The 24,959-nt window shown below is 37.4% G+C and overlaps 1 protein-coding gene across 1 annotated transcript in view; it reads left to right on the forward strand.

Moving 5' to 3' along the window:
- The window catches only part of DIAPH3 (diaphanous-related formin 3), a 740,013-nt gene that overhangs the window by 158,989 nt on the left and 556,065 nt on the right, over window positions 1-24,959 (forward strand). The window contains exon 5 of the mRNA XM_006882733.1: window positions 19,196-19,326. Within this exon, the coding sequence (XP_006882795.1) occupies window positions 19,196-19,326 (131 nt within the window). The remainder of the gene's footprint in view (window positions 1-19,195; window positions 19,327-24,959) is intronic.

Consider the following 24,959-nt stretch of genomic DNA (forward strand, 5'->3'; position numbering starts at 1 on the left):
GAGTGATGTGGCAAGAATGCCATGATGTTGTTTAAAAAATTCCATGAGTTTTAAGGGCTTGTCTCATTATAGAGGCACATTGTGGCTGTGTAGGTGAAACCAGAATTTTTTTTTTTTTTTAAATCTGTAAATAGTATTTTTTCCAAATGCTGCTGAGTTACTTTGTATTTTTTTTTTCAAAAAATAGTGCACAATAAGACTATAAATATGCCATTCTCTTTCAGCTGTAATGTTCTTAAAATTATTCTCGAATGTACTGTGATGTCAATAAAGCTCTTTAGTTCATTTTTGTTAAAAAAAAAAAAAGAAGGATCATGCCGTTGAGCTGTGGTGTGGAGAAGAGTGTTAAACATAAGGTGCACTGCCAGGAGACCAAACAGGTCTGTTCTGGAGCAGATGAAATCAGACTGCTCCATGGAGGCAAGGATTTTGAGGCTCTGTCTCACATCCTGTGGGCACATGGCCAGGAGGAACCAGTCCTTGTAGAGGGACCTCATGCTTGGAAAGGCAGAAGGACAGCAAAGGAGAGGAAGAGCCAGGACGAGATGGATTGATTCATTGGCTGGAGAAACGGGACTGATTGGGTCTGTCGGAGGTTATGAGTTTGGCTCAGGATAGGGCAGGTTTCAGACGTAGTGTGCATAGGGTGTGACTTGGTCACCAGGGCTTTCTTCTTGTTGAATAAGTGAACACAGAAATATTTTAGACTGTGATTTTGCGGAAAAGGTTGACCCTTGATTATTATAGTATATGTTAGAGATTTTAGGGGTAGAAAGACAACACAATAAGAAAAACCTCTCAGTATGACCACCACTCAGTTATAGCATTCAGCAATTTAAGCAGTTAGTCCCAGATTACTCTGAATGTGCAAGTGGCTTATGATGGCCATGGGCCGAAACAGAAAAGCTTTCCTGTAAATAGCAGGGAGGCCAATCCTGGTCAGATACTGATAGATGATAATAAGAGAAATACTGAAATAAGAGATAATAATAACAAATAATGAAATAAGAGAAATGTAACATGTTAAATTTCTTTTTTATGTTAATTTTTTATTATTAATTTTAATAAACATTTACAGAGGTTTTAGATTTCCATTCATTTATTGCCACACTTTTCTCCCTGTCCAACCCTCCCCACCAGTTCACTCCCCTCTCCGAAAAGAAAAAGAAAAAATAAAATTCCTTCATTGGTATACAATTCCCCCATCCCTTCCCCCCCACCCCCACCCTGAGTACATAAATTTCTTTTATGTTGATTTCAAGTTAAATTCTAAGTGTTAAAATGAGTGTTGAGTGAAACATTTTTTTCAATAAATAATTTCAAAACTAATAGTGGAGCAAATTTCCTGTATTTTGTCACATCTTTATGAAATATACATAGTAATTTTAAACTTTTAACATACTATTTATAATGCAAAATTGTTTTCATGATTATCAACAGAGTTCTTGGCTTATTATGTTATTGTTGTTGTTGTTGTTATGTGCCATTGAGTCCAGTGTGCCTGCCCTGGCCTGAGCCAGTATCACTGACTCTGAGATACCTCTCCCCATTGCCTCAGTTACTGTATCCATCTCATCCCGACTCTTCCTCTCTTGCGCTGTCCCTCCACCCTTCCAAGCATGAGGTCCTTCTCCAAGGATTGTTCCCTCCTGACCACGTGCTCCAATTTTGTGAGGCAGAGTTTTAAAATCCTAGTCTCCAAGGAAAAACTTGGTTTCACCCTGTCCAAGACATTACCTATTTGTTTCACCCTGTCCAAGACATACCTATTTATTTTCTTGGTGGTCCATGAAAACACCACAACTGAAAGACATCGATTCTTCTTCTGTCATCCTTAGCCATTGTCCATTTCTCTGATGCATAGCAGGTCATTGCAAAGACCATGGCCTGGATTAGGCAAATCTTAGTCTCTAGACTGATACTGTTGCTTCTCAGTATTCTGGAGAAGTCCCTGATAGCACATTTTCCCAGTACAATTTGTCTTTTGATTTTTTGTTAACTGGTTCCTACAGGACAGACTGTGGAACCAAACAATCTATAATTGTTAACAGCCTAAATCTCATCTTCATTCATCATGCTCGTGCTACCAGTTGGCCTAGTGGTGAGAATCTTTGTCTTCTTGATGTTGAGCTTCAATCCGTAATGAAGACTATAATCCTTGACCTTCTGCAGCAAGTCCTTCAGGTCCTCCTGAGCTTTGGCAAGTATGGTTGTATCATCTGTATGATGTTAGGTTGTTGATGAATCTTCTTCCAAACCTCATGCCACATTCCTCCTCATAAAGCCCAGATTTTCGAATGATCTGTTTTGCATATTGAGTGAAAAAGAATGAAGACAGGATGCACCGCTGATACACTCCTTTTTTGATTTTGAACCATGCAGTATTTCCTCATTCTGTTGTCAGGACTGCTTCCTTGTCCTAGGATAGGTTTCACATAAGCACAATCTAGTGTTCTGGGATTCCTCTTCCACTAAAGGTTAACCACAATTTATTGTGATCTACACAGTCAAATAAATGCTTTTGCATAGTCAGTGAAACAGATAGTTGTTTCTCTGGTACTCTTTGCTTTCTGCCAAGATCCATCTGACATTGTCTATAGTGTCTCTAGTGCCATGACCTCCTCTTAACTGAGCTTGTATTTCTCTGTTAAAGCACCAATCCATTCATTCTGGATAACCTTCAACAGGATTTTGTTTGTGTGTGATATTAATGATAATTGTTCGATACTTTCTACACTTTCTTCTTTGAATTTTTTTTTTTTTTATGAGCACAACTTGGGTATTTCAAATGGACCAAAAATTAATGTTATTTACAGTATCTTAAGAGAAATTGCCCTTGAATGGGAGCTTCCCTTCCAGGACTTTTGAGGTCTACAAGAATACCTAGAAAGTTGTCTACTGTGGAAAATTCGCGAGGGGGTGGGCTTGCGGTTTTTCTTTCTATTGCTATAACACTGTCCTTTCGGCGGTTGAGGGACTTTCATATTTACCTTAGACATCATTAGGTGCCAACTTTGGTGCCATAGGGATTCTGTCACTTTTGCTAGCAAGGAGATGGCTCATGGGTTCACCACTCCATTAGAACTAACTCCATTTATATTAATTTTTGTTACACATTTTATACAGGGGACATTTGTAAGTATTTAGGTCCACATTCTATTTTCAGGATGAATATCTGGTTTTCATAAATTGTCTATGCCTGTGGTGGCTGCCATCTTGTATGACTGTTTCTCCTTTATCTTTTTTTGAACAAAAATCGTAAGTAACTAAGGGATCTCCTTGCTAAACTTTTCTTGGAAAATGCACGTTTCCCAGTACTTTCTCTCCCTTATAATTTATACTATGGATTTGCATAAAACCTTTGAAGATCAAGTTTATTGATGGTGTAGATCTGAAAGCAACTAATTCACACTGCAATGACACTTCAGTGTTTCTGTTCATCAGTGGCATTAGAGATGCTGGAAATGATATGAAAAATGCAGGAGAATTTTTGCAATGCATTTTATTAGCAGTATACATGATAGTAATTTAGATCATAATTACCCCCTTGGCAGCAATTGTGCTTACCCTTGTTTTCTACAATGCTGACTTTGCTGTTTCCTTAGAATATTGTCATTATTGATGCAACTAATTCTTTAATAGTCTCTATTTCTTTGTATAATTTTATTCTTCATATGTCTCTTAATCTGAATAAGTACCATAGATTTGTGAACTATAATGCTGAAGAAATTCTGAAGCAGATAGTTACTGATTAACATAAAACTCCGATATTGATACATTGATGTATGCACCCGTGCAAAAATATATATGCATACTCTTAAAAGCCTTAGAGAGAACTTAGACTTTTTAACTCTTAGGCTTTTTCTTAAAGGCTTTGTTGTTGGTTTTTGGTGATAGGGCTTCTCCCCCCCCCCCTATTTTCTGCAATCATTTAATTATTCCTAGTAAGTTTGAATCTTCTCATAGTTTACCCTCTATTAACTTTCATAGGTTGCAGTTTGCAAGGGAGGAGATTTCACATCCCTCTTCAGAAGAGCTGCTGGTGGATTCTGAGAGTATTAGTAGATGTAATGCTGGAGAGGCAGCGCAACTCCCTATGGACTATGGCAACGGACCTCCTTTTCTGCAATGTACATGCTAAAAAAATTATGTAGCAGAGTGTTATGGAGAAGGATTTATTATCAAATAACTAACATTAAAAAAGAAATTCCAAGATTTAATCTATTGTTATACCTCTCTCTTCCAGCATTTTAATTATTTTTAAGTTGTGCATTTTCAGCTTTCATGTTAAAAATTGCTGGTTTCTTTTGATAGAGCTGAGTACGATGTTGTACTGTGAATTTTGTTGCAGTCTCTTGTTCTAGGTGATATTAGATTGTTTAGGTGCAAATATTACAGCCTTCGGTATGGATTGCATCTCAATGTCAAAAAACCAAAGATTCTTAACACTGGACCAATAGGCAACATCATAATGGATGGAGAGAAATTAAAATTGTCAGCAGCTTAATCTTGCTTGGATCCACAATTAACACCCTTGGTACCAGCAGTCAGGAAATCAGGAGACACATGTGCTGGGAAAATCTGCAGTTAGGGTTCTTTCCACATTATTGAGGAGTAATGATGTCAGTTTTAGGACTGAGGTGCATCTGGTTTAGACTATGATCTTTCTGATTACTTGCTATGCATTTGAGAACTGGACAATAAATAAGGATGACAGAAGAAAAATTGACACCTTTGAGTTATGGTGTTGGAGAAGAGCACTGAGCATCCCATGGATGGCCAGGAGAAAAAATGGATATGTCTAGGAGAGTTCAGCTGGACTGCTATTTGGAAGCAAGAATGATGAGGCTTTGCCTTACATACTTTGGATTTGTTGCTGGGAGGGGCGTGGGAAAGGACGTGATTCTGAGAAAAGTGGAGGGTTGGTGAAGGAGAGGAAGACCCTCAACCAGGTGGATTGAGACAGTGATTGCTGCAGTGGGTTCTTGTGAATCAGGAAGTGTGAGGATGGTGAAGGATTGGACGGTTTGGATCTTTTGTTCATAGGGTCACTTGTGCTCAACTCGAGGGCACCTAACAACTACCATAAATAAAGTGGTGTGCATAATAGTTTACAGTGATTTGCATGGTATGTAGCAATATGACTCTCCTTTAATGGTTCAGTTTTTCTAGACAAATGTTGACTGAAGTAATTTTTCTGTGTAAAGCATAGTAGATATATTACTGGGCATATTAGAATGCCATTGTTGCCACCCATTTGACAATCGTGCTGTGTTGTCTTCATAGCAGTCTAGTTTTATTGATTTAGATTTCTACTCGTTTTTAGTTTTTTTAAATATTTTTTAAATTTTACTATTTTGTGTGTGTGTGTGTGTGTGTGTGTGTGTGACATCCAATTGAATATGACTGGTACAGGAGGAGATTTTCCCTCCTTCTCCAGCAGAGCGTCTGGTGGATTCGAACCATGTATGTCTGGGATTGCAGTGTAGCTTCTTGCCACTAGGCCACCAGAGCTCCCTGATTTCTGCTCTTTTATATTTTTAAATCAGGTTATCATTAGATTGTGATTTTTTTATTGGTTATATAAAAATTAATCAATATTTGAAAAATGAAAATAAATGGAAATGGAAATATGATATATTTTAATTGTGGTATAGAAATTACATTCCAGGTTACTTTGCAAACAAATAAATGAGAAAGAATGGTGAATTAACATACAGTGAACACATCTTAGAGATGAACTGAGGTGAAATGCAGGTATTGAGGCAATCACAGAAAAAATTGTTCTTTAACTGGTCAAAGAAATAGTTACTATTACCTGTAATAGTTATATAACTAACAAAAGAATGCTTGGTTCCAGAAAAATAGAAATAGTAAGGAAAATGAGTACATGAAAATGTATATTACTTTCTATTCCTTGGAAATAATTTAATAGGGAATATGACAAGAGCTATGCATATGATTTTCTTTCTATCCTGCATTTAATTTTAGAGTAACACTTAGTAAGAGATTAAAAAGATTTAAAAATTATGTTGGATAAAGATCTCTAATTTTTGTGATGTCAGGTAGACATCCTTATCTCACTAATGTGTTTTGATACCACAGGGGATAAAGCTTTCTAAGTATTTTCATCTTGATGCCTAATGGACTTAGAGACATGCAAACATATCCCCACACGCCTCTCCCCTCACCTTGTCACTTCCTTTGAAGTTATGTAAAAATAAGAAGAAAGGGAAAAAAACCCCACCAAACCCACAAAAGACAACAGAAAAAGAACTAGTTTTAAAAGATATATTTCTGATTATTGATGCAACATGTTTTCTCCTCTCTATTCCTATCTTTCGTAACTGGACTTTTAATAGTAATATAAAAAAAGATTGAAGATTGTAGTGAAAGCCAATTTTCTAATTACCTGCTTTGTTTTCTATATATTTAATTTGAACTTATCCTTTTTAAGTGCCAGTTTAGTTTTCTTTTTTAATGAATATTTTCCTGTCTTTTCTTACTTTAGTCTTTACTCATTGATTGAATGTCAGTGGTAAGGACTTTCAGTGCCAGAGCAAAAGTAAGCAAGTTAAATCTATTATTGCTTATTGCAGAAAGATGGACACTCTCCTCGCTTGCGATTTACTGCCTCTGAAAACTCATAGGAAGGTCAGTTATGTTCTGACTCAAAAACAGTGAAGAGCTAAGGGGTTATGGTAGCGTAGTACATAGTATTGGTCAGCTAACTGAAAGGTCAGTAGTTTGAATCTACCAGCCACTCCAAGGGAGAAAGAGAAGTTAGTGGTCTGCTTGCATAAAGATTTTCATACAGTCTCATAAGCTCTATAGAGAGTTGCTGGGGGTTTTAAGTGACTTAATCGTAGTGGGTCTATAGTGATATAGTAGGAGTCCTAGTAATGCTATGGGTTGTTAGGTGCTATTGAATTTAGTATGACTCATAATGACAAGTTTGAACCTTGTCCTATCCTGTTCCATCCTTTCATTTCCTGACACACTGCAGCCCATTGCAGCAGTCACTTCATCAGTTCATCTGGTTAAGGTCTTCCTTCCTTCTTTTCGCCAGCCCTCCACTGTTTCAAGCATAGTGTTCATCTCCAAGGAATAGCCTTTCTTAGCAACATGCCCAAAATATGTGAGACAAAGGTTTCTCATCTTTGCCTCCAAGGATCATTCTGGCTATACTTTCCCCAAGACTTATTTTGTTTGTTCTTTTGGCAGCCGATGGTGTGTTCAATACTCTTCTCTAACACCGCTCAAAGGCATAATTTTTTCTTCTGTTATTTTTATTCATTGTCCAGCTTTCATCTACATAGCACGTGACTGGAAAAAAACATAGCCTGAAACTGACATTGTTGTTCATCAATAATTTGGAGAGGTCCCCGACTGCAGACTTTCCCAGTGCAAGACATCTGATTTTTTGACTGCTGGTACCAGGGGTGTTGGTTGTGGATCCAAGTAAGATGACATTGTTGACAACTTCAATCTCTTCTCCATCTATTGTAATGTTACGTATTGATTTAGTGGTAAGAATTTTTATTTTCTTGTTGTTGAGAAGCAATCCATATTGAAGGCTGTATTTTTTAATCTTTTGCAAAAATTGCTTCAAATTTTCCTCATATTCAGAAAGCAGGGTTATATCATCTGCATAATGCAAGGCATTGGTGAGTATTCCTCCAATCTTGATGTCACATTGTTCTTCAAAGATTCAAACTTCTCACATAATTTGCTCAGCATACATTAGTTCCTTAGTTAAAAGGCAATTGACTAAGTAGATGTAAGAGTAGTTTTACATTACTCTGTTTAAAAGGAGCTCTTACAGCTTTGGATGTGCTCAGCAGTTTATGCTAGGAAATTTGGAGGACGACTTCCTGGCCAGCTGACTGAAAGAGTTCCACATTTGTTCCCATTCCCAAGTACTCCAACAGAAGATAGAAATTATCCAACAATATCATTAATAACACATGTAAGCAAAATACTGCCGAAGATCATTAAAAAATGGCTAGGACAGTATGTAGAGAACTATTGAAGTTCAAACTGGATTAGAAGACAGCAGGCCATGGTACCAGGTATATTGCTGATGTCAGATGGGTCCTGATTGAAAGCAAAGAATACTGGAAGAATGTCTATTTGTGCTTTATTGACTATGGAAAGGAACTTGACTTCATGGACCATAACAAATTATGGCTAACATTGAAAAGAATGGGGATCCTAGAAGACTTAATTCTGTTCATAGGAAGCCTTTACCTAGACCAAGAGGCTGTTGTGCCAACAGAACAAGGGAACACTGCATGGTTTAAAATTAAGAAAGGTGTGCATCAGGCTTATATCCTTTCTCCATACTCATTCATTCTGTATGCTCAGCAAATTATTAGATAAGCTGGCTTTACAAAGAAGAATGTAATATAAAAATTGGACAAAGACTCATCAACAACCTGTGTTATGCAGATGGCACAAACTTCTTTGCTGAAAGTCAGCAGGACTTGAAACATAAAATATCAATGACTACAGCTTTCACTATAGTTTGCATCTCAACATCAAGAAAATAAAATTCTCACCATTAGGCCAAAAGGCAACATCATGATAGACAGAAAAAAAGATTAAATTCATCCTGCTTGGATCTACAATCATTATACGTGTTACCAGCAATCAGGATGTATTGCACTGGGAAATCTGTAGTCAGAGACCTCTCCAAATTATTGAGGAACAATGATGTCAGTTTTAGGACTAAGGTGTGCATAATTCAGGCCATGGTCTTTTAGTCACCTGCTATGCATTAAGGATTGGATAATGAATAAAGATGATAGAAGAAGAATTGATGCCTTTGAACTGTGGTGTTAGAGAAGAATATGGAATATCTCATGGACAACCTGAAGATCAAACTATTATATCTTGGAAGATACAGCCAGAGTACTCTGCCCTCTGAAGGCAAAGATGACGAAGTTTAGTCTCACAAACTTTGGGCATGTTTCTGGGAGAGGCTATTCCTTAGAGAAGGACATCATGCTTGGGGATGAGGAGAGACAGTGAAAGGGAGGTGATGCTCAACAAAGTGGATTGACACAGTAAGTGCAGCAGGGGCGCAAGTATGTCAGATTGTGAGGGTGGTCCAGGATAGGATAAGATTCAGATCTATTCCTAGGGTCACTATGAGTTGTACTCAACTCACCAGCACCTAACAACAACAGGTAGCCTAGAGGTAAGAAGCTACACTGCAATCCCAAAGACACATGGTTTGAACCCTCCAGATGCTATGAGGGAAGAATTGTCTCTGGTGCATCCCTGTGTAATTTATTGCCTCTGAAAACCCCCTAGAAGGTCAGCTGTAAGTTCTTGAAATCACACAAGAACAACAACTCTGTTTAACATGTTGCTGCACATTTTTAAATCGATCACTGTGCTTAGAAACACATTTTGCCATCATTTGTGGTAATGTGTTAAATGACTTATAGGTATGTTTTTATGGCACTACCATCCTAATTTGATTACATTGTTGTTGCTGTGTCCACTCAGGTTGGAACGGACCCATAACTAACTCTAAGGCAGATTTTCAGAGACAGGTAATTGCAGGGGAAGAGAATTTTCTCCTTGTGGAGCAGCTTGTTGATTTAAACTGCCCTCAGGATTGGAGCTCAGTTTCTTTCCAGTAGGCCACCAGAGCTCTCCAATTTGATTCCTTTAGCATTATATTTAAAACAAAAACTGCCATCAAATTGGTGACAACTTATAGAATCTTTTATGTGTTTTTCTCATTATAAATATTAACAGGAGAGAATGTTCATCTTTCTCCCTCAGTGCACTGGTGAATTTGAATCTTCAGTGATGTGGGCATTTTAGTTTGGGATCCACAGATCCTATGGACTAAGACAAGTGAGATATTGTAAATAACCCCTAACTGTGTACCTCTTCAAAACTGTTTTAAGTCCCTTTCTTTCTTTTCCATGTTTAGTTAAAACTTGCTGAGCTTTTGAATTGATTCTATAGATCAACATGGGAAATGTATATTTTTAAATAACGTTTAGTTGATCAATGATCATGGGATGCCATCTGCAGTTAGCTTTTATATCTAGGATACTAGTCCGTAGAGCCTTGTGCTGCTAGCCTACAGGTGACACCTGTATGGCCGTTCAAATCCTCTGGCAGCTCCACAAGAGACAGACAGTATGCTCCTGTGGGATTTACAGCTTCCGAAAACTCACTGAAGGATCAGCTCTGCGTCGGTTCTGATGCTGCACCAATGCTTTTTTAAAAAAATATAAATATTATTTTGTGGGTGTGTGCCATCAAATTGGATCTGACTGGTACAGGAAAAGATTGCTCCTCCTTCTTCAGCAGAGCATCTGATGGATTCGAACCGTGTGCCTCTGGAATTGCAGTGCAGTTTCTGGACATTAGGTCACCAGAGATCCCCTACACCAATGCTTTTGCATTTGAGCTTTCCCTTTGTTTTGTTTAAGCTTTTCCTAATTATTTAGTTTTTATTTTTATGAAATGTTGAAATTTTTTAATTTAAATTTATTATTAATTTCAGTAAAAATTTACAGAGGTTTTGGATTTCCATTCGTTCATTGTTACACTTTTTTTCCCCTCCCAACCCTCCCCCATAGTCCACTACCCTCTTGGAAAAGTGAAAGAAAAATTCTTTCATTGTTTTACAAACCCAGGTCCACTCCACCATGTAGCTTTGCTCTGGGCTCCTGTCATGACAAAAATACCTAATCACATATCCCTTTTAGACAGTTTTCTCCCTCATCTGTTTCAATGCAGTATACATTATTGAACCCATCTTTCTCAGTCTCTCCCTGACCCCAAGGTCAGTCCTATTTTACAACAGTGGCACCATGCAGTATTTGTTCTTTTGTGACTGAGACACTTCACTCAGCATAATGTCCTCCAGGGTCACCCATTTTGAATAATATTGCATGAGTTCCTTGTTTTTCAGTGCAGCATAGTATTCCATTGTGTGAATATACCACAGCTTCTCTATGCATTTGTTTGTTGATGGGCACTTAGGTTGTTTCCAACTCCTTGCTATTGTGAACAAAGCCCTCAATAAACATGGGTGTACATATATTTGCTTGGATGCCAGTTATGGTCTCTTTGGGGTGTATTTCCAGTAGTGGAATTGCTGGGTCAAATTGTATCTCTATTTACAACTTTTTGAGAAAGCTCCATACCGCTTTCCACAGTGGTTGCACCATTTTACATTCCCACCAACAGTGAATAAGAGTTCCAGTTTCTCCACAACCTCGCCAGCATTTGTTGCTAACTGTTCTGTTAAATTTTGCAATTCAGACTGGGGTGAGATGATATCCCATAGTTGTTTTAATTTGCATCTCTCTTAGAGCTAGGGATTTTGAACATTTTTTCATGTGCTTGTTAGCCATCTGGGTGTCTTCTTTGGTGAAGTGTCTGTTCATATCCCGTGCCCATTTTTCTATTGTATTATTTACCTTTATCTTGTTGTGATGCTCAAGTATTTTACAAATTCTGGATATAAGTCTCTTATCTGTTCATGTCTTTACCAGATACTTGTTCCCAGTTGGTGGCTTCCCTTTTTACCCTGTTGGAGAAGTTTTTCGATGTGCATTGGAATTTGATTCTTAGTCGATCCCATTCATCTGTTTTATCTTCTCCTGGTTGTAGGTGAAATGTTGAAATTTAAAATAAAAAATTCTTTTACACTGTTGTGGTAGTCATAATCACACTTGATTATTACACATTGAGCTTTTCTTCTATGACTTTGTTAAATTCACTTACTCTAGTGATTTTTGAAAATTAGCTTAGGATTTTTCATGTAGATAATCATACCATATGCTGATACAAACAGTTTGTTCTTTTGTCTGCCTTTGATATATTATCCAGTACTTTTTGCGTATATTCGATTTCTTTTTGGCATATTATTCAATATTCTCTGCCAACTTTCAAAGGCATTGATTCTTTGCTCTTTTTAATAAATTGTCCAACTTGTGTATGTATCAAGTTAAAATACCATGAGTTGGCTCAAGTACATCTTGATCTTTATACTGATATCTTTGCTCTTTAGTGCTTTCAAGCTGTCCTTGAGAGCAAATTTGCTCAATACTGCATGCCTTCTTATTTCTTAATTTCTACTACCATGAGTGATTCAAGTAAAATGAAATAATTGACAAGGTCACGTTTTTTTCTCTATCTGTCACAATGCTGCTTACTGGCCCGGTTGTCAGTATATTTATTTTCTTGAGGTTGAAGTGTAATCTATATTGAAAGCTGTATTCATTGATCTTCAGTAGATGCTCCAAGTTTTCTTGCATTTAGTGTATATGTATATAAAATATGAGTATAAATATGTATTTGAATAGATATATTAGAGAATATAAAGATATGTCAAAACTGCATATTAGAAAGAATTTTAAGTAAGAATATCAAAGTCACTTTTAGATAATTTTTCTTGTTACTTCTGTGTATCTTAAATAGTCTCTGTTAAACAAGAAATACTTTGGTAATTTAAGGGAGGAAAATGAGGGCATTGATAAGTGCCATGTCAATTCAAGTTGAATATATTATCTTTTTAATTATATGTAACGTAGTCACTGACATAAAAATTGGATATTCATTTTCAGGGCTTTACCATTTTCCCTTTTAACTTTATTTTCTTTATCATTTTTAATTCTCTTTTGAGATTCTGCCAGTAAATTTTTCTTTAGTAAATTACCACTTTGCTATTGATGCGAATGAAAATAGCCTGCATTGCCAGTGCTAATTTGTTTTTGCATTATTGGAAATGTTTTCTTCAACCACATTATAGCAAATTAATAAAAATCAAAAGAGATAAAAAAATACATCTAATTTTCTGCTATCCCAGCTAATCTGCTTTTGTTTCCGTGTGCACATTTCCTTTCCTTACCCGTAAATGAAATGTGTAATTTGTAACTCAAATAGGTATAATTTTGGCCTTTTCCATCTTTGTTAGTTTAGGAGGCTCATCACTTCCCATTTGTACTAATTCTAGACCTTCTCTATAGATGTCTCTGCTTCTGGTCTAGAGTAAAAGTTAGCATTCTCTCAGTGACCTGTAAAGCCCACGGTGCCTTCCTGCATTATCCATGCCTCTCTCTAATATCTGCATGGTTAGCTCCCTTGTATCCTTCAGACCTTTATTCAAAGCTCCAGTTCAAGGCCCTCACATTCTTGTCTGTGAGGCTGTCTTTGTTCACCCCACTTAAAATTGTATCCTTCACACCATGCTCTGTATCCCCTTTCTGCTTTTATTTTTTTCTCTAAAGCATTTCTCGCTGTATGCAATGCAATATATTTCACTCATTTGTTTCATTTGTTGAATAAAGGCACCATATGGTAAGGGACTTTTGTCTCTTTCCCCCTCCTCTGTTCTCTGTATTTAGAAACAGTGCTTGCCACTAGATAGGCACTTGATGTTTGTTCTCCTAATCCATATTTCACACTGCTACTAGATAAAAGCAACCTGTAGAGGAATGTAATATTTTTAAAGGCAAACTATATACACCTAGGGATGAACATATATAGATTGTTGTATATGTGAAAAATATTTTAAATAGAAATAGCAAATCTATTGTGGGCCTTTTGAATGCTTTTTTCTGTTATCTTTCCAAATTTCCAATAGGAAAGGAATTGTAGAGTGGTTTTAGGTTTAACTGTCATTTGGCATCTGCATGTCTTCTGGCCCTTTTGCTCTGCCATTATTGAATTACCCCTTACCCATACTTCTAGTCTTTTTATATACATTCCTTAGTTGTACTTTTAATTATGAAAAGGAGTAGTATTTTGTATGGCAGGTTTTGATTCTTGTTAAGTGTCATTGTAGTGTCTCTTAACCATAGTATCCCTGTGTTCAACGGAATCGGGCACCACTTGATCCTTTGTCAGTCTTGTATTTTCATCATGTGACAGTCTATCTCATTGAAGGTTTTTTCCCCTCCTAGCCCTCTACTTTTCCAAGTATGACATTCTTCTGCATGCACTGCCCCCTTTTGATAACATGAACAAAGTGTGGGAGACAGTATCACCATCCTTGCTTTTAAGGCGCACTCTCATTGCATTTCTTACTAGACAGATACTTTGTTCTATTGGCACTCAGTGGTATATTCAGTATTCACCATCCTCATAGCTCAAAGTCCTCAATTACCTTTTGATATTCCTTATTGCTTTTCTAAGGTATACATATCCTGGCTTAGGTGAGGCACACTTTAGTCTTTAACGTGATTACTTGCACTTTAGAATTTTAAAGAAGTTCTAGGCAGCATATTTTCTCATTTATTTCTGGGCTGCTCCTTGTTAGGCTATAGATTTTGGATCTCAATAAAATGAAATCTTTGACTACTTCATTCTTTTCTCCATTTGTCATGAATGACAGTGCCTTTGGTCCCATTGTGGGTTTAGGTGTAACTCATACTGAATGCAATAGTTTTTGCTTCTTCAGTAAATTCTTCAATCCTCTTCACTGTCAGCCTGCAGGATTTTTTCGTCTGCATTTTCTAGGTTGTTGATGAGTCTTCATTCCATTCTGGTATCATATACTTCTTTTTTTTAAAAAAAGTATAGCTCAGTTTCTCAAATTTTCTGCTCAGCATACCAATTAAATAGATTTAGAGAAAAGGTAAAACTTTGACACATACCTTTCCTCGTTTTAAACCTTTTAGTATTACATTGTTCTGTATTACTGATTGCACAAAGTTCCACATGTGCACAAATGAAGTGTACTGGAATTTTCATTGTTCTCAGTGTTGGTCGTAATTCATCATGGTTCATATAGTCAAATGCTTTTACATGGTCAAGAACACCTCTTCTGAATCACCTTGAATTTCTGGCAGTTCCCTGGCCATGCGCTGCTCCAGCAATCTTTGAATAATCTTCAGCAAGATTTTTTATTTCATGTAATATTAATATCACTAATGTCACACACTAGCAAAATTCTACTGAAGATCATCCAGAAATTACTGGAATAGTACATTGACAGAGAACTACCAGAAATACAAGCTAGATTTAGAAGAGGTCGTGGCATTAGAGACATTGCCAATGTCAGATGTATCTTGGCAGAAAGCAAAGAGTACCAGAGAAATATTTATCTGGGTTCCATTGACTATGCAGAGGCATTTGACTGTGTGGATCACAAGAAATTATGGCTAACCTGAAGGAAAATGGGAGTCCCAGAACTATTGATGTGCTTATACAAAACCTTTACTTAGACCAGGAACCAGTCCTTAGAACAGTGCAGGGAGACACTGCATGGTTCAAAATCAGGAAAGGAGTGTGTCAGGGATGTATCCTTTCTCCATACCTTTTCAATCTATATGCAGAACATATCATTCAGGAAACAGGACTTTATGAAGAGGAATGTGGCTTCAGGATTGGAGGAAAAGTCATCAACAACCTGCACTATACAGATAATACAACCTTGCTTGCTGAAACGGAAGAAGATTTGAAGCTCTTGCTGCAGAAGGTCAAGGACTATAGTGTTCAATAAGGATTGAATCTTTATAATCTAGAAAACAAAGTTTCTCACCACTTGGCCAATTGGCAGCACCATGAGAGATGGGTGGAGAAGAGATTGAAGTTGTTAACAGGTACAGTTTGTTCAACTCCACAATCAACACCAGCAGTCAGGAAATCAAAAGATGAATTGCATTGGGAAAATCGGCTGTCATGGACCTTTTCAGCGTGCTGAAAAGCAACAATGTCAGTCTAGAGACGAAAGTGCACCTAATCTAGTACATGGTCTTTGCAATTACTTGTTATGCTTTAGAGTTAGACAGTGACTAAGAAGACAGCAGAAGACTGGATGCCTTCAAATTGTGGGGCTGGGGAAGAGTCTTGGATATACCATGGATTACTAAGAAAACAAATAGGTCTGTTTTGAAGAGATTGAAATAAAATTTCTCCTTGGAGGCTAGAATTTTGAAGCTCTGTCTTGCATACTTTGGGCACATGGCCAGGAGAAACTGGTCAAACTGGTCCTTGGAGAAGGACATGCATGGAAGGGTGTAGGAACAGCATGGGAGAGGAAGACCCCAGATGAGTTGGATGGATACAGTAACTGAGGCAATGGTGGCTGGTGTGTTGGCATTGGTGAGACTGTATCAGGACAGGGCATGGTTCAGAGTTGCTTTAATTAGGGACAACTATGGCTCAACAGCAACTAGATGGCACATAACAACAACAACAATTTTAATACTATTTTTCAATAATCTGTGAGTTCTTTTATATCACTTTTTTTTTTAATGATAACAAAGTGGTTGGCCCAGTAGTTAGCTGTCTTCCAAATGTCTTGGCACTGACAAGTGAGTACATTCAGAGTTACATCTGTTTGCTGAAACAGCTCATCTGGCATTCCGTTACTTTCTGCGGCTTAATTTTTACTCATGCCTTTAGTGTAGCTTTAGCTTCTTCCTCTAGTATCATTGGTCCTTTATCATATGCTTGTAAAAAGAGTGCAGATGGTATGAAATCAATTGTGTCAGACTTCCATTAACTCTTTAAGGCAGGAGATTCTCTATCAGCAACATTCGAAGCACAAAACTGATTCCTATGATATCCGTGCTCCCTGAACTTACCTCTATTCATTCTAACACCGACTAACCCTCTGAGAGCTCTTGCTGCTTTACTACTGGATGTGCCTGGTAACCTGGAGCAATGACTACACAGAATTTACAGTTTTATACTCATGATTATGAGCTTTGTTAAGGAGTATAACTGGTTGTAATTCAGATTCGAAGCAGGATAAAGTTCTTGAGGCAGAACAGCTTCTCAGGAGTGCTTGAAGGTCTTTTGACCTCCGCCTGTCTCCTCTTTGTCAGGCCTCCAGAAGCTTTGGTGAAGACCCCTGCCTGACTATGCGGTAGCAGTACCGGGTCAAGTCTGCCTTACATTGGCCTCAGGTTCTCCACTGCTGCTCTATCTCTCGTCTATGTCCTGGACTGAGTGGTGTCAAAGTGTCCGGCCCAAGTGGAAGGGCGCTGTGTTCTCTGCGTTTTTCTTAATGGTGGCTGGATTCCCATCTTCCGGCCCTGAACCTGCTCAGTTTAAACCTGGTGGATGTTATCATTAACAAATGTCTCATGTTTGCATGTTCCCACCTGCCATGTGGTGAAAGTCAAAAGTAATGGCCAGGAAAGTTGTTGAAGAATAGACCCACAGTGCTACTACCTGCAATAGTTCAGTATTGCACATTCTTTTTTGCTCCCATGACTCAGTGTATTCTTTCCATCTTGTGTTGCTTCCTGCCCCATTCAGTATATAGCTCATAGAATCCTTCAGTATTACCACTCCAGCCTTTACTTTTTTCTTCAGTTCCGTTAGCTTGAGAAATGCTAAGCGTGTTTTTCCTTTCCATTATACTACTTTATATTGTCTTCTTGAGCTGCCGTTTGAAATCTTCTGTTCAGCTCTTTATTTCATCGTCTTTCTCTTTTTCCCCCCTATAATTATATTTTATTAATTTTCATAAACATTTACAGAGATTTTGGGTTTCCATTCATTCATTGTTGCACTATTCTCTCTACCCTCCCAGTTTGTTCTTGTCCAAATGCCACAGTGCTTGTCAAAGGCAGTTCTGATTAATCTTCTTTGACAGTGTGTCCTTTGCCATTCCCTATCACTCCTCCCTGAGAGAGACTTCACCCTGAGTCATAAGGAAAAGGGGATGGCGTATTCTCTTAGCTACTTCCTGCTGAAAAGGGACGCTGTGGGTTTCAGGGTGAAGATCTTCTCTCACTACTCTAAAGGGCCCCTTTGGCAGTAGGAAACACATAGACTATTATGGAGATTGATTTTGGAATTTAGATGCACTCTTATTGATTGTGCTTGGCCGTACATGTTCATATCCTTGAAGATGTATCATGGGGGTGTTGCAACCTAGAAGACACAAATTTGACTAACAAGTTATAAGTACATGAGTCAAAAATTATGGAAAAGTAAAAGAAAAGATTTTTTCATTGTTTTACAAACCCTCCCCCAGGTCCCCTCCACCATGTAGCCCTCGCTCTAGTCTCCTGTGATGACAGAAATACCTAGTTATATATCTCTTTTAAACAGTTTTCTCCCTCCTCTGTTTCAGTGCAGGATACATTATTGAATCCATCTTACTCAGTCTCTCCCCAACCCCAAGGACAGTCCCATTCTACAACAGTGGCATCATGTAATATTTGTCCTTTTGTGACTGGGATATTTTACTCAGCATAATGTTCTCCAGAGTCAACCATTTTGAATACTATTGCATGAGTTCCTTGTTTTTTAATGCAGCATAGTATTCCATTGTGCGAGTATACCACAGTTTCTCTAGTCATTCGTTTGTTGATGGGCACTTAGGTTGTTTCCAACTCCTTGCTATTGTGAACAAAGCTGCAATAAACATGGGTGTGCATATATCTGCTTGGATGTCAGCTATGGTCTCTTCAGGGTATATTCCCAGTAGTGGAATTGCTGGGTCAAATGGTATCTCTATTTGCAACTTTTTGAGAAAGCGCCATACTGCTTTCCACAGGGGTTGCACCATTTTACACTCCCACCAACAGTGAATCAGGGTTCCAGTTTCTCCACAACCTCGCCAGCATTTGTTGCTTGCCGTCTTTTTCTTTTAATTTTACTTCTCTACATCGTAGAACAAAGCAAGTTTCTGAGTCTTTAGACCTGCATTTTGATCTTTTCTCTTAGGTCTTCATGCAGCCAAATAAAATAGTTAGGTTGTAATAAATGTTGGTTCTTTTCTTGCCTGCACGTCTCCTCTTAGATTTAGTTTTGGAAATCTGTGTCCATGGTGTCTAGAGGTAGATGCTTAATATTTGAGATAATTGATGCCCTATACCTTTTCCTAGGTTGCTTGGTGTAATAACTTTAATATAGTCATTTTGCATAGAGTTTTGATTTTTACTTTGTAAATGCCCCAGATATTTTACAACTCATTTCCTATCAACATATTAAATTGTTTTCTTCATGGCATTTTTTATTTCCAGAAGCAATTGTCTTAATATCCAGACTTTTTGATGTCATATCTTTTGTGGATACCAAGAATTATGATATGATAGATTTGAAAACAGAAGTAATTTGCTCAAAATAATACTACTTTTATTTATTATACATAATTTTTTAAGATGAAAAGTGAGATTAATTTAGCTATTATTTTTATAAATTATCTTCAGTTTTCATGAATTAAATTTTTTTCCCCCAACTTACCTTATAGGGAAGTCTTAAGAGTAGCCGACAGATCTCACCTCAGGAATTCATCTCCGAACTGAGAATGGGATCTGCAGATGAGAGACTTGTCACATACCTGGAGTCCCTCCGTGTCTCTTTGACCAGTAACCCTGTCAGGTAATTCATTATCCAAACACCGGTGGAGCTTGTTACTGAATTTAACAACTGTCATCAATACACTATTTTTATTTAATATTTCCTTTATGCCTTCTTTAAAGAACATGCTAGTACACTTGAAGTTTTCATGGGAAAATTTCCTGCATAATACTTACATATATGAATCAATACAATCTCAATATTAATTTTTTACATTTATTCTTAAGCATTATATAGTAAGTAGCTATTAAAAAAACATACTTTTATTTAGTTAGTTTAGAACTTTGAAATAGTTAAGGTTTTGGTTTTTAAAAAAAGATTGTTAGGATCCAAAGTTCTCAGATTAAAGTGGTTGAGTGCCACTGTAAGTTTTAAATTGTATTTATTATTTCTGATTCTGCTTAATTTAGTAACATATCACATTGACTAGTTTTTTGGAAGTGATACCATTGTAGGACTTCATAGATAAGTGTTGCCACATTTAGCAAATAAAAAATACAAGATGTCCAGCTAATTATGTATTCTAAAAAAACATTTAAATGCCTCAGACTATTGCATGATGATGTTATTGTGTGCCATCAAGTTGGAACTGATCCATGGCTGACCCTTCAGCAGGCATTAACAGGGAGATTACCCATCCTTTTTCTGCGGAGCAGCTAGAGGATTCACTTACATCTCAACAAGGTGCTTGAGGTGTGGTGCAGGTGACCCACATATAATGGGCTCCTGAGAATGGAAGTATGGGGCCCCCTGGGGATAGACAATAACCAAGGTTGGGGTGGTACCTCTGCCACATTTTAACCACAGGTAGTATGGGCTGCTGGGGTCCATGCCTGGCTGCTTCTGCCACTGAGACTGCTGTGTGAGAGGAAGATCTTTGTGGAAGAGTGAGGTCTCCCACATTTGAAGAAGTCAGTGGCTTCCCACCAGGTTTCTCTCCTCACTGTAAGCTCCTTGAAAGGTGGAATCATGCCTTACTCATCCTTGTGTCTTCAGAGTCTGGCAGTGTTCCTGATCGATAGGTTAAGCTGAATTTTGGGGACATTGCCACTGTTTGATCTAGCTTTGATACCAGTAGTAACCACAGTAGAATGTTATAGTTACTGGTGATTGTTTCCAATGCCAAACTAAAAAGCAAAAAGAACTGGTTTGGAACAGTAATATTTATAGAAAAAGCTTTTGCTAGAGAAGTGTGGAAAATAGCAAAATCCAGTAGTTTTAATTGAAAATAGACTAACGTAAATGTGATCCCACTCGTTACATTGGACTTTTGAGTTTGGAATCTTCCAAGTATATGCTATGTTAGGAAGAGGAATAGAATTTTTGAAATAAGCTCTGTCAAGTTGCAGTAGACAGTTGGAAAGAGTGAAAAATTAATTAGAACTTTCTTTGGAAGACAGAATGATAAGGTACAAACTAGTGATTTGATAATTATGCTTGATGAACTGGTGATTGAAACGAAAAACTAAAGCTTGTCTCTAAGCCACTGGTTTGATTGATGTCTTGTGTGAATGGAAAGTTTTCAGAAAGAGTAACTACTAGGTTGGTTGATACACGGTACTGATGGGATTATCATGTTTCTACAAATCATTTAATAAAACCTTCAGGCTGTTCTATGAAGTTAATGGGGACAAAACACTGTCATCTCCCTCTTGGGTTTCTGTCCGACCCCAAAATACACCAGCTCCAGAACTTCTCACATCTGAATCTGCCACTGAGAGCCTTCTGAAACGCAAACATCTTAGCACTTTGCTTAAGTTTATTACCTAAAAAAGTGCAGCTGTTTGTTGCTCCTTATTTGGTGCAAAGAAAGGGAAATCAAGCTGTTAGTCCAGAGGAACTAAGGAACCGTGTGAATTTCTTTCTCCATGACCCTGAGACCAGAAGAACGAGACGATGCTTGACCACCACTGTTGATCACTCTGAAAGGAACCACAGTAGGAGGAGAAAAATAAATGTGGAGCACAATTCAAAATCATGAAAGGACACTTCTAAGACCGCTACTTGAAACTGAAATCACCTCCATGACTCAACTTTGAGCCAGACATTAGGTTTATGAAGTGACTGATAACACCAGGGAGGAATGCATGCCTTAGAACAATCAGCCACGCAAGTTTAAACTCAGCACTTGCCTAGGGATAAAGCTTAGAAGGTACACATGGAGAGGAAAAAGAACAAAAAGAAGTGGAGAGTACAGGGAGAAGGTGAGAAATCTGCTGTTACAATGTGTGAATGCCATCAATGTCACAAAACATATATGAATTGTGGAATAGGAAAGCAGAATGTTATGTAAACTTTCACTCAAATTAAACAAAAAGGTGTTTTTTAAAAAAGAAATCTGAAGGTGCACTTGAAGAATGTTCAGTGTGTTGATTGCGTTACCCAAGTGGATGAGTTTCAATCTATTCAAGTACTAACACTGATCTAGGGAGGTTGCTAATCCAGAATACTCGGGTTTAGTGACTGGAAGAAATTGGTGTCGTGAAATATGAGCAGAAATAGAAATTAGGAATATTTTGGAATTGTAAGAGGCTGAAATAGATAAATTTTTACTTATTAAGTAAAAAATGGCTATACTTAATATGCGTATATAAAAATGTGTATGTATATATTTTCTGATGGTTAAAATGTCATTTTATAATTGAAATTTGGACATAGATCATTCACATGATTTTCTGGATCTTTTCAAAGTTTGGTTCTAATATCAAAACCCCAAATCCTTGACAGTACAAGCATGTTTTGAAAATTATTTTTATCTATTGAGACATGAAAATGAGTGAGGTTACACCAAGGAATATGAAGAGTAAACAAAGACTCTTTAGCACATTTTATTTTACTTATAGTTTGTTTCTAGACTCAATTGTATAGTATATGGGACCAGAAATTTCATGTCTTATATATATATTTTTAAATTATTATTAAATATTATTAATTTTAGTGAACATTTACAGAGATTTTGGGTTTTCATTCATTCATTGTTGCACTGTTTTCTCCGTCCTAATCCCCAGTTTGTTTTTCTCCCCCCCCATGTCTGTTTTAATTGTCCAATTGCCACAGTGCTTGTCAAAGCCAGTTCTGATTAATCTCCTTTGTCAGTGTGTCCCTTGCCATTCCCTATCACTCCTCCCTGAGAAAGACTTCACCCTGATTCATAAGGAAAAGGGGATGGCGTATTCTCTTAGCTACTTCCTGCTGAAAAGGGACGCTGTGGGTTTCAGGGTGAAGGTCTTCTCTCACTACTCTAAAGGGCCCCTTTGGCAGTAGGAAACACATAGACTATTATGGAGATTGATTTTGGAATTTAGATGCACTGTTATCAATTGTGCTTAGCCGTACATGTTCATATCCTTGAAGATGTATCATGGGAGTGTTGCAACATAGAAGATACAAATTTAACTAACAAGTTAAAAGTGCATGAGTCAAAAATTGAAAAACAATAATATTCTGAGTAGAGGTTCTAATAGTGGCACAAATCAAGTTACAGAGGGAAGGTGGTGTCTTTTATATTTAACTCTTATTTATATATAGGGATCTCTGGTAGCCTACTGGCAAGAAGTTGTGCTGCATTCCTGAAGGCAGTTCAAATTCACCAGTTTGAATCTACCAGCTCCTCTGCAGAAGAAAGATGGACATTCGCCTCCTATGTGATTAATTAATTGCCTCTGAAAACCCACTGGAAGGTCAGCTATGTACAGTAGTTCTGAACCCTGCTCTATCCTGAGCCCGTGTCACTGACTCAGACATCCCTACAATCCATCTTATCTGTGGTCTTCCTCTCTTGCACTGTCCCTCCACCCTTCTAAGCATGATGCCGTCCAAGGACTCATTTTTCCTTGCCATGTGCCCAAATTAATGTGAGACAGAACTTCAAAATGCTTGCCTCCAAGAAGCAACTTGGTTTCACCATCTCCAAGACAGACCTTTTTTATTTTGAACTTCAATCCATATTGAAGCCTATGGTCCTTACCCTTCTGTAGTAAATGTTTCAGGTCCTGAGTTTCAGCAAGCAAGGTGTGTCATCTGCATAACACAGGTCATTGACGAATCTTGTGCCAATCCTGATGCCACATTCCTCCTTATAAAGTCCTGCTCCTGAATGATCTGATTTACATACAGATTGAAAAGATATGAAAACATGGTGCATCCCTGACACACCTTTTTTGATTTTGAACCATGCAGTGTATCTTTGCTCTGTTCTAATGACTGCTTTCTGGTCCAACTATAGGTTTTGCATGAGCACAATCAGCTGTTCTGGGATTCCCATTATTCTCAAGGGTAGCCACAATTTATTCTGATCCACACAGTCAAATGAAACACAGCCTTTACACAGTCAATGAAACACAGATAAAAATTTCTCTGGTACTCTTTGCTTTCAGCCAAAATCTATCCGACATTGGCAATAATACTTCACGTTGCCACGGCTTCTTCAAAATCCGGCTTGTATTTCTGGTGTGCACTGCATTGACAAAGCAGAGAATAAGTACCACATAATCCTTTCATCTGATGCAGAAAAAGCCTTCAACAAAATCTAACACCCATTCCTGATTAAAACATTCTGCAAAATAAGTAAAGGGAAATCTCCTCTACATAGTGAAAAGTATATATGCAAGACCGAGTCATTTCCCAGGCAAGGATGATCACTATCATCACTTCTATTTAATATTGTGTTGGAAATGCTCATTAAGGCAAGAAAAGGAAATAAGGGGCATCCAAATTGGAAAAGAAATGGTGAAACTGTCCCTATATGCAGATAACATGATAGTATACATAGAAAATCTTAAAAGACTAATAAAAAAACTGTTAGACCTTGTTGACCAAATTAGTAGAGTGACAGGATATACAAGATGAGTATACACTTAATATTTCTCTACACCAACAAAGAAACTAAGGAAAAGAAAACTAAGAAAGCAATACCATTTACAATGGTTACCCACAAGAAGAAATAACTGGGATTAATCCTAAATGAAGATACTAAACACTGTTTAAAGGATAACTATGAAATCCTATTACAAGAAACAATAAGATGCCTAATAAAATGGAAAAATAGTCCCTGTTCATGGATAGGAAGACTCAGCATTGTGAAAATAACAATTTTACCACAGCAATCTACAGGTTCAATGTAATCCCAGTAGAGATACCAAGGAGATAGAAAAGGAAATTTCCATTTTTGTTTGGAAAGGAAGAGAAACCAGAATAAGCAAAGCTGTTGTAAAAAATAAAAAAGTTGGAGGTATCTCACTTCCTGATTGCAAAGCCTATTACACAGCTGTAGTTTTCAAAACAGTATGGTATTGGTCCTATGATAGACATATAGATCAATGGAATAGAATCAAGAATACAGAAATTAGCCCATCAAGCTATAGTCAACTGATATTTGAAAAGGTAATAAAACTTGTTAAATGAGGAAATTAAAACAGACTCTAACAAATGGTGCTGGCATAACTGGACATTTGCCCGCAGAAAAGAGAAATAGGATCTGTGTCTCACGCTATACACAAAAACCAACTCAAAGTGGATCAGACACCTCAGGGTAAAATCCAAAACCATTAAGATCATAAAAGACAAAAGGGAAACAAAAGTATAAACAGTAGCCTAAGGCATAAATGGACTAGAAAACAGACACACTAGGAGCAGATATGATTGATGAATGAGAC

The sequence above is a fragment of the Elephantulus edwardii genome, unplaced genomic scaffold, assembly GCF_000299155.1.
Source record: "Elephantulus edwardii isolate Elephantulus edwardi_28Jun2011 unplaced genomic scaffold, EleEdw1.0 scaffold00023, whole genome shotgun sequence".
In the NCBI taxonomy this organism is placed as follows: Eukaryota; Metazoa; Chordata; class Mammalia; order Macroscelidea; family Macroscelididae; genus Elephantulus; species Elephantulus edwardii.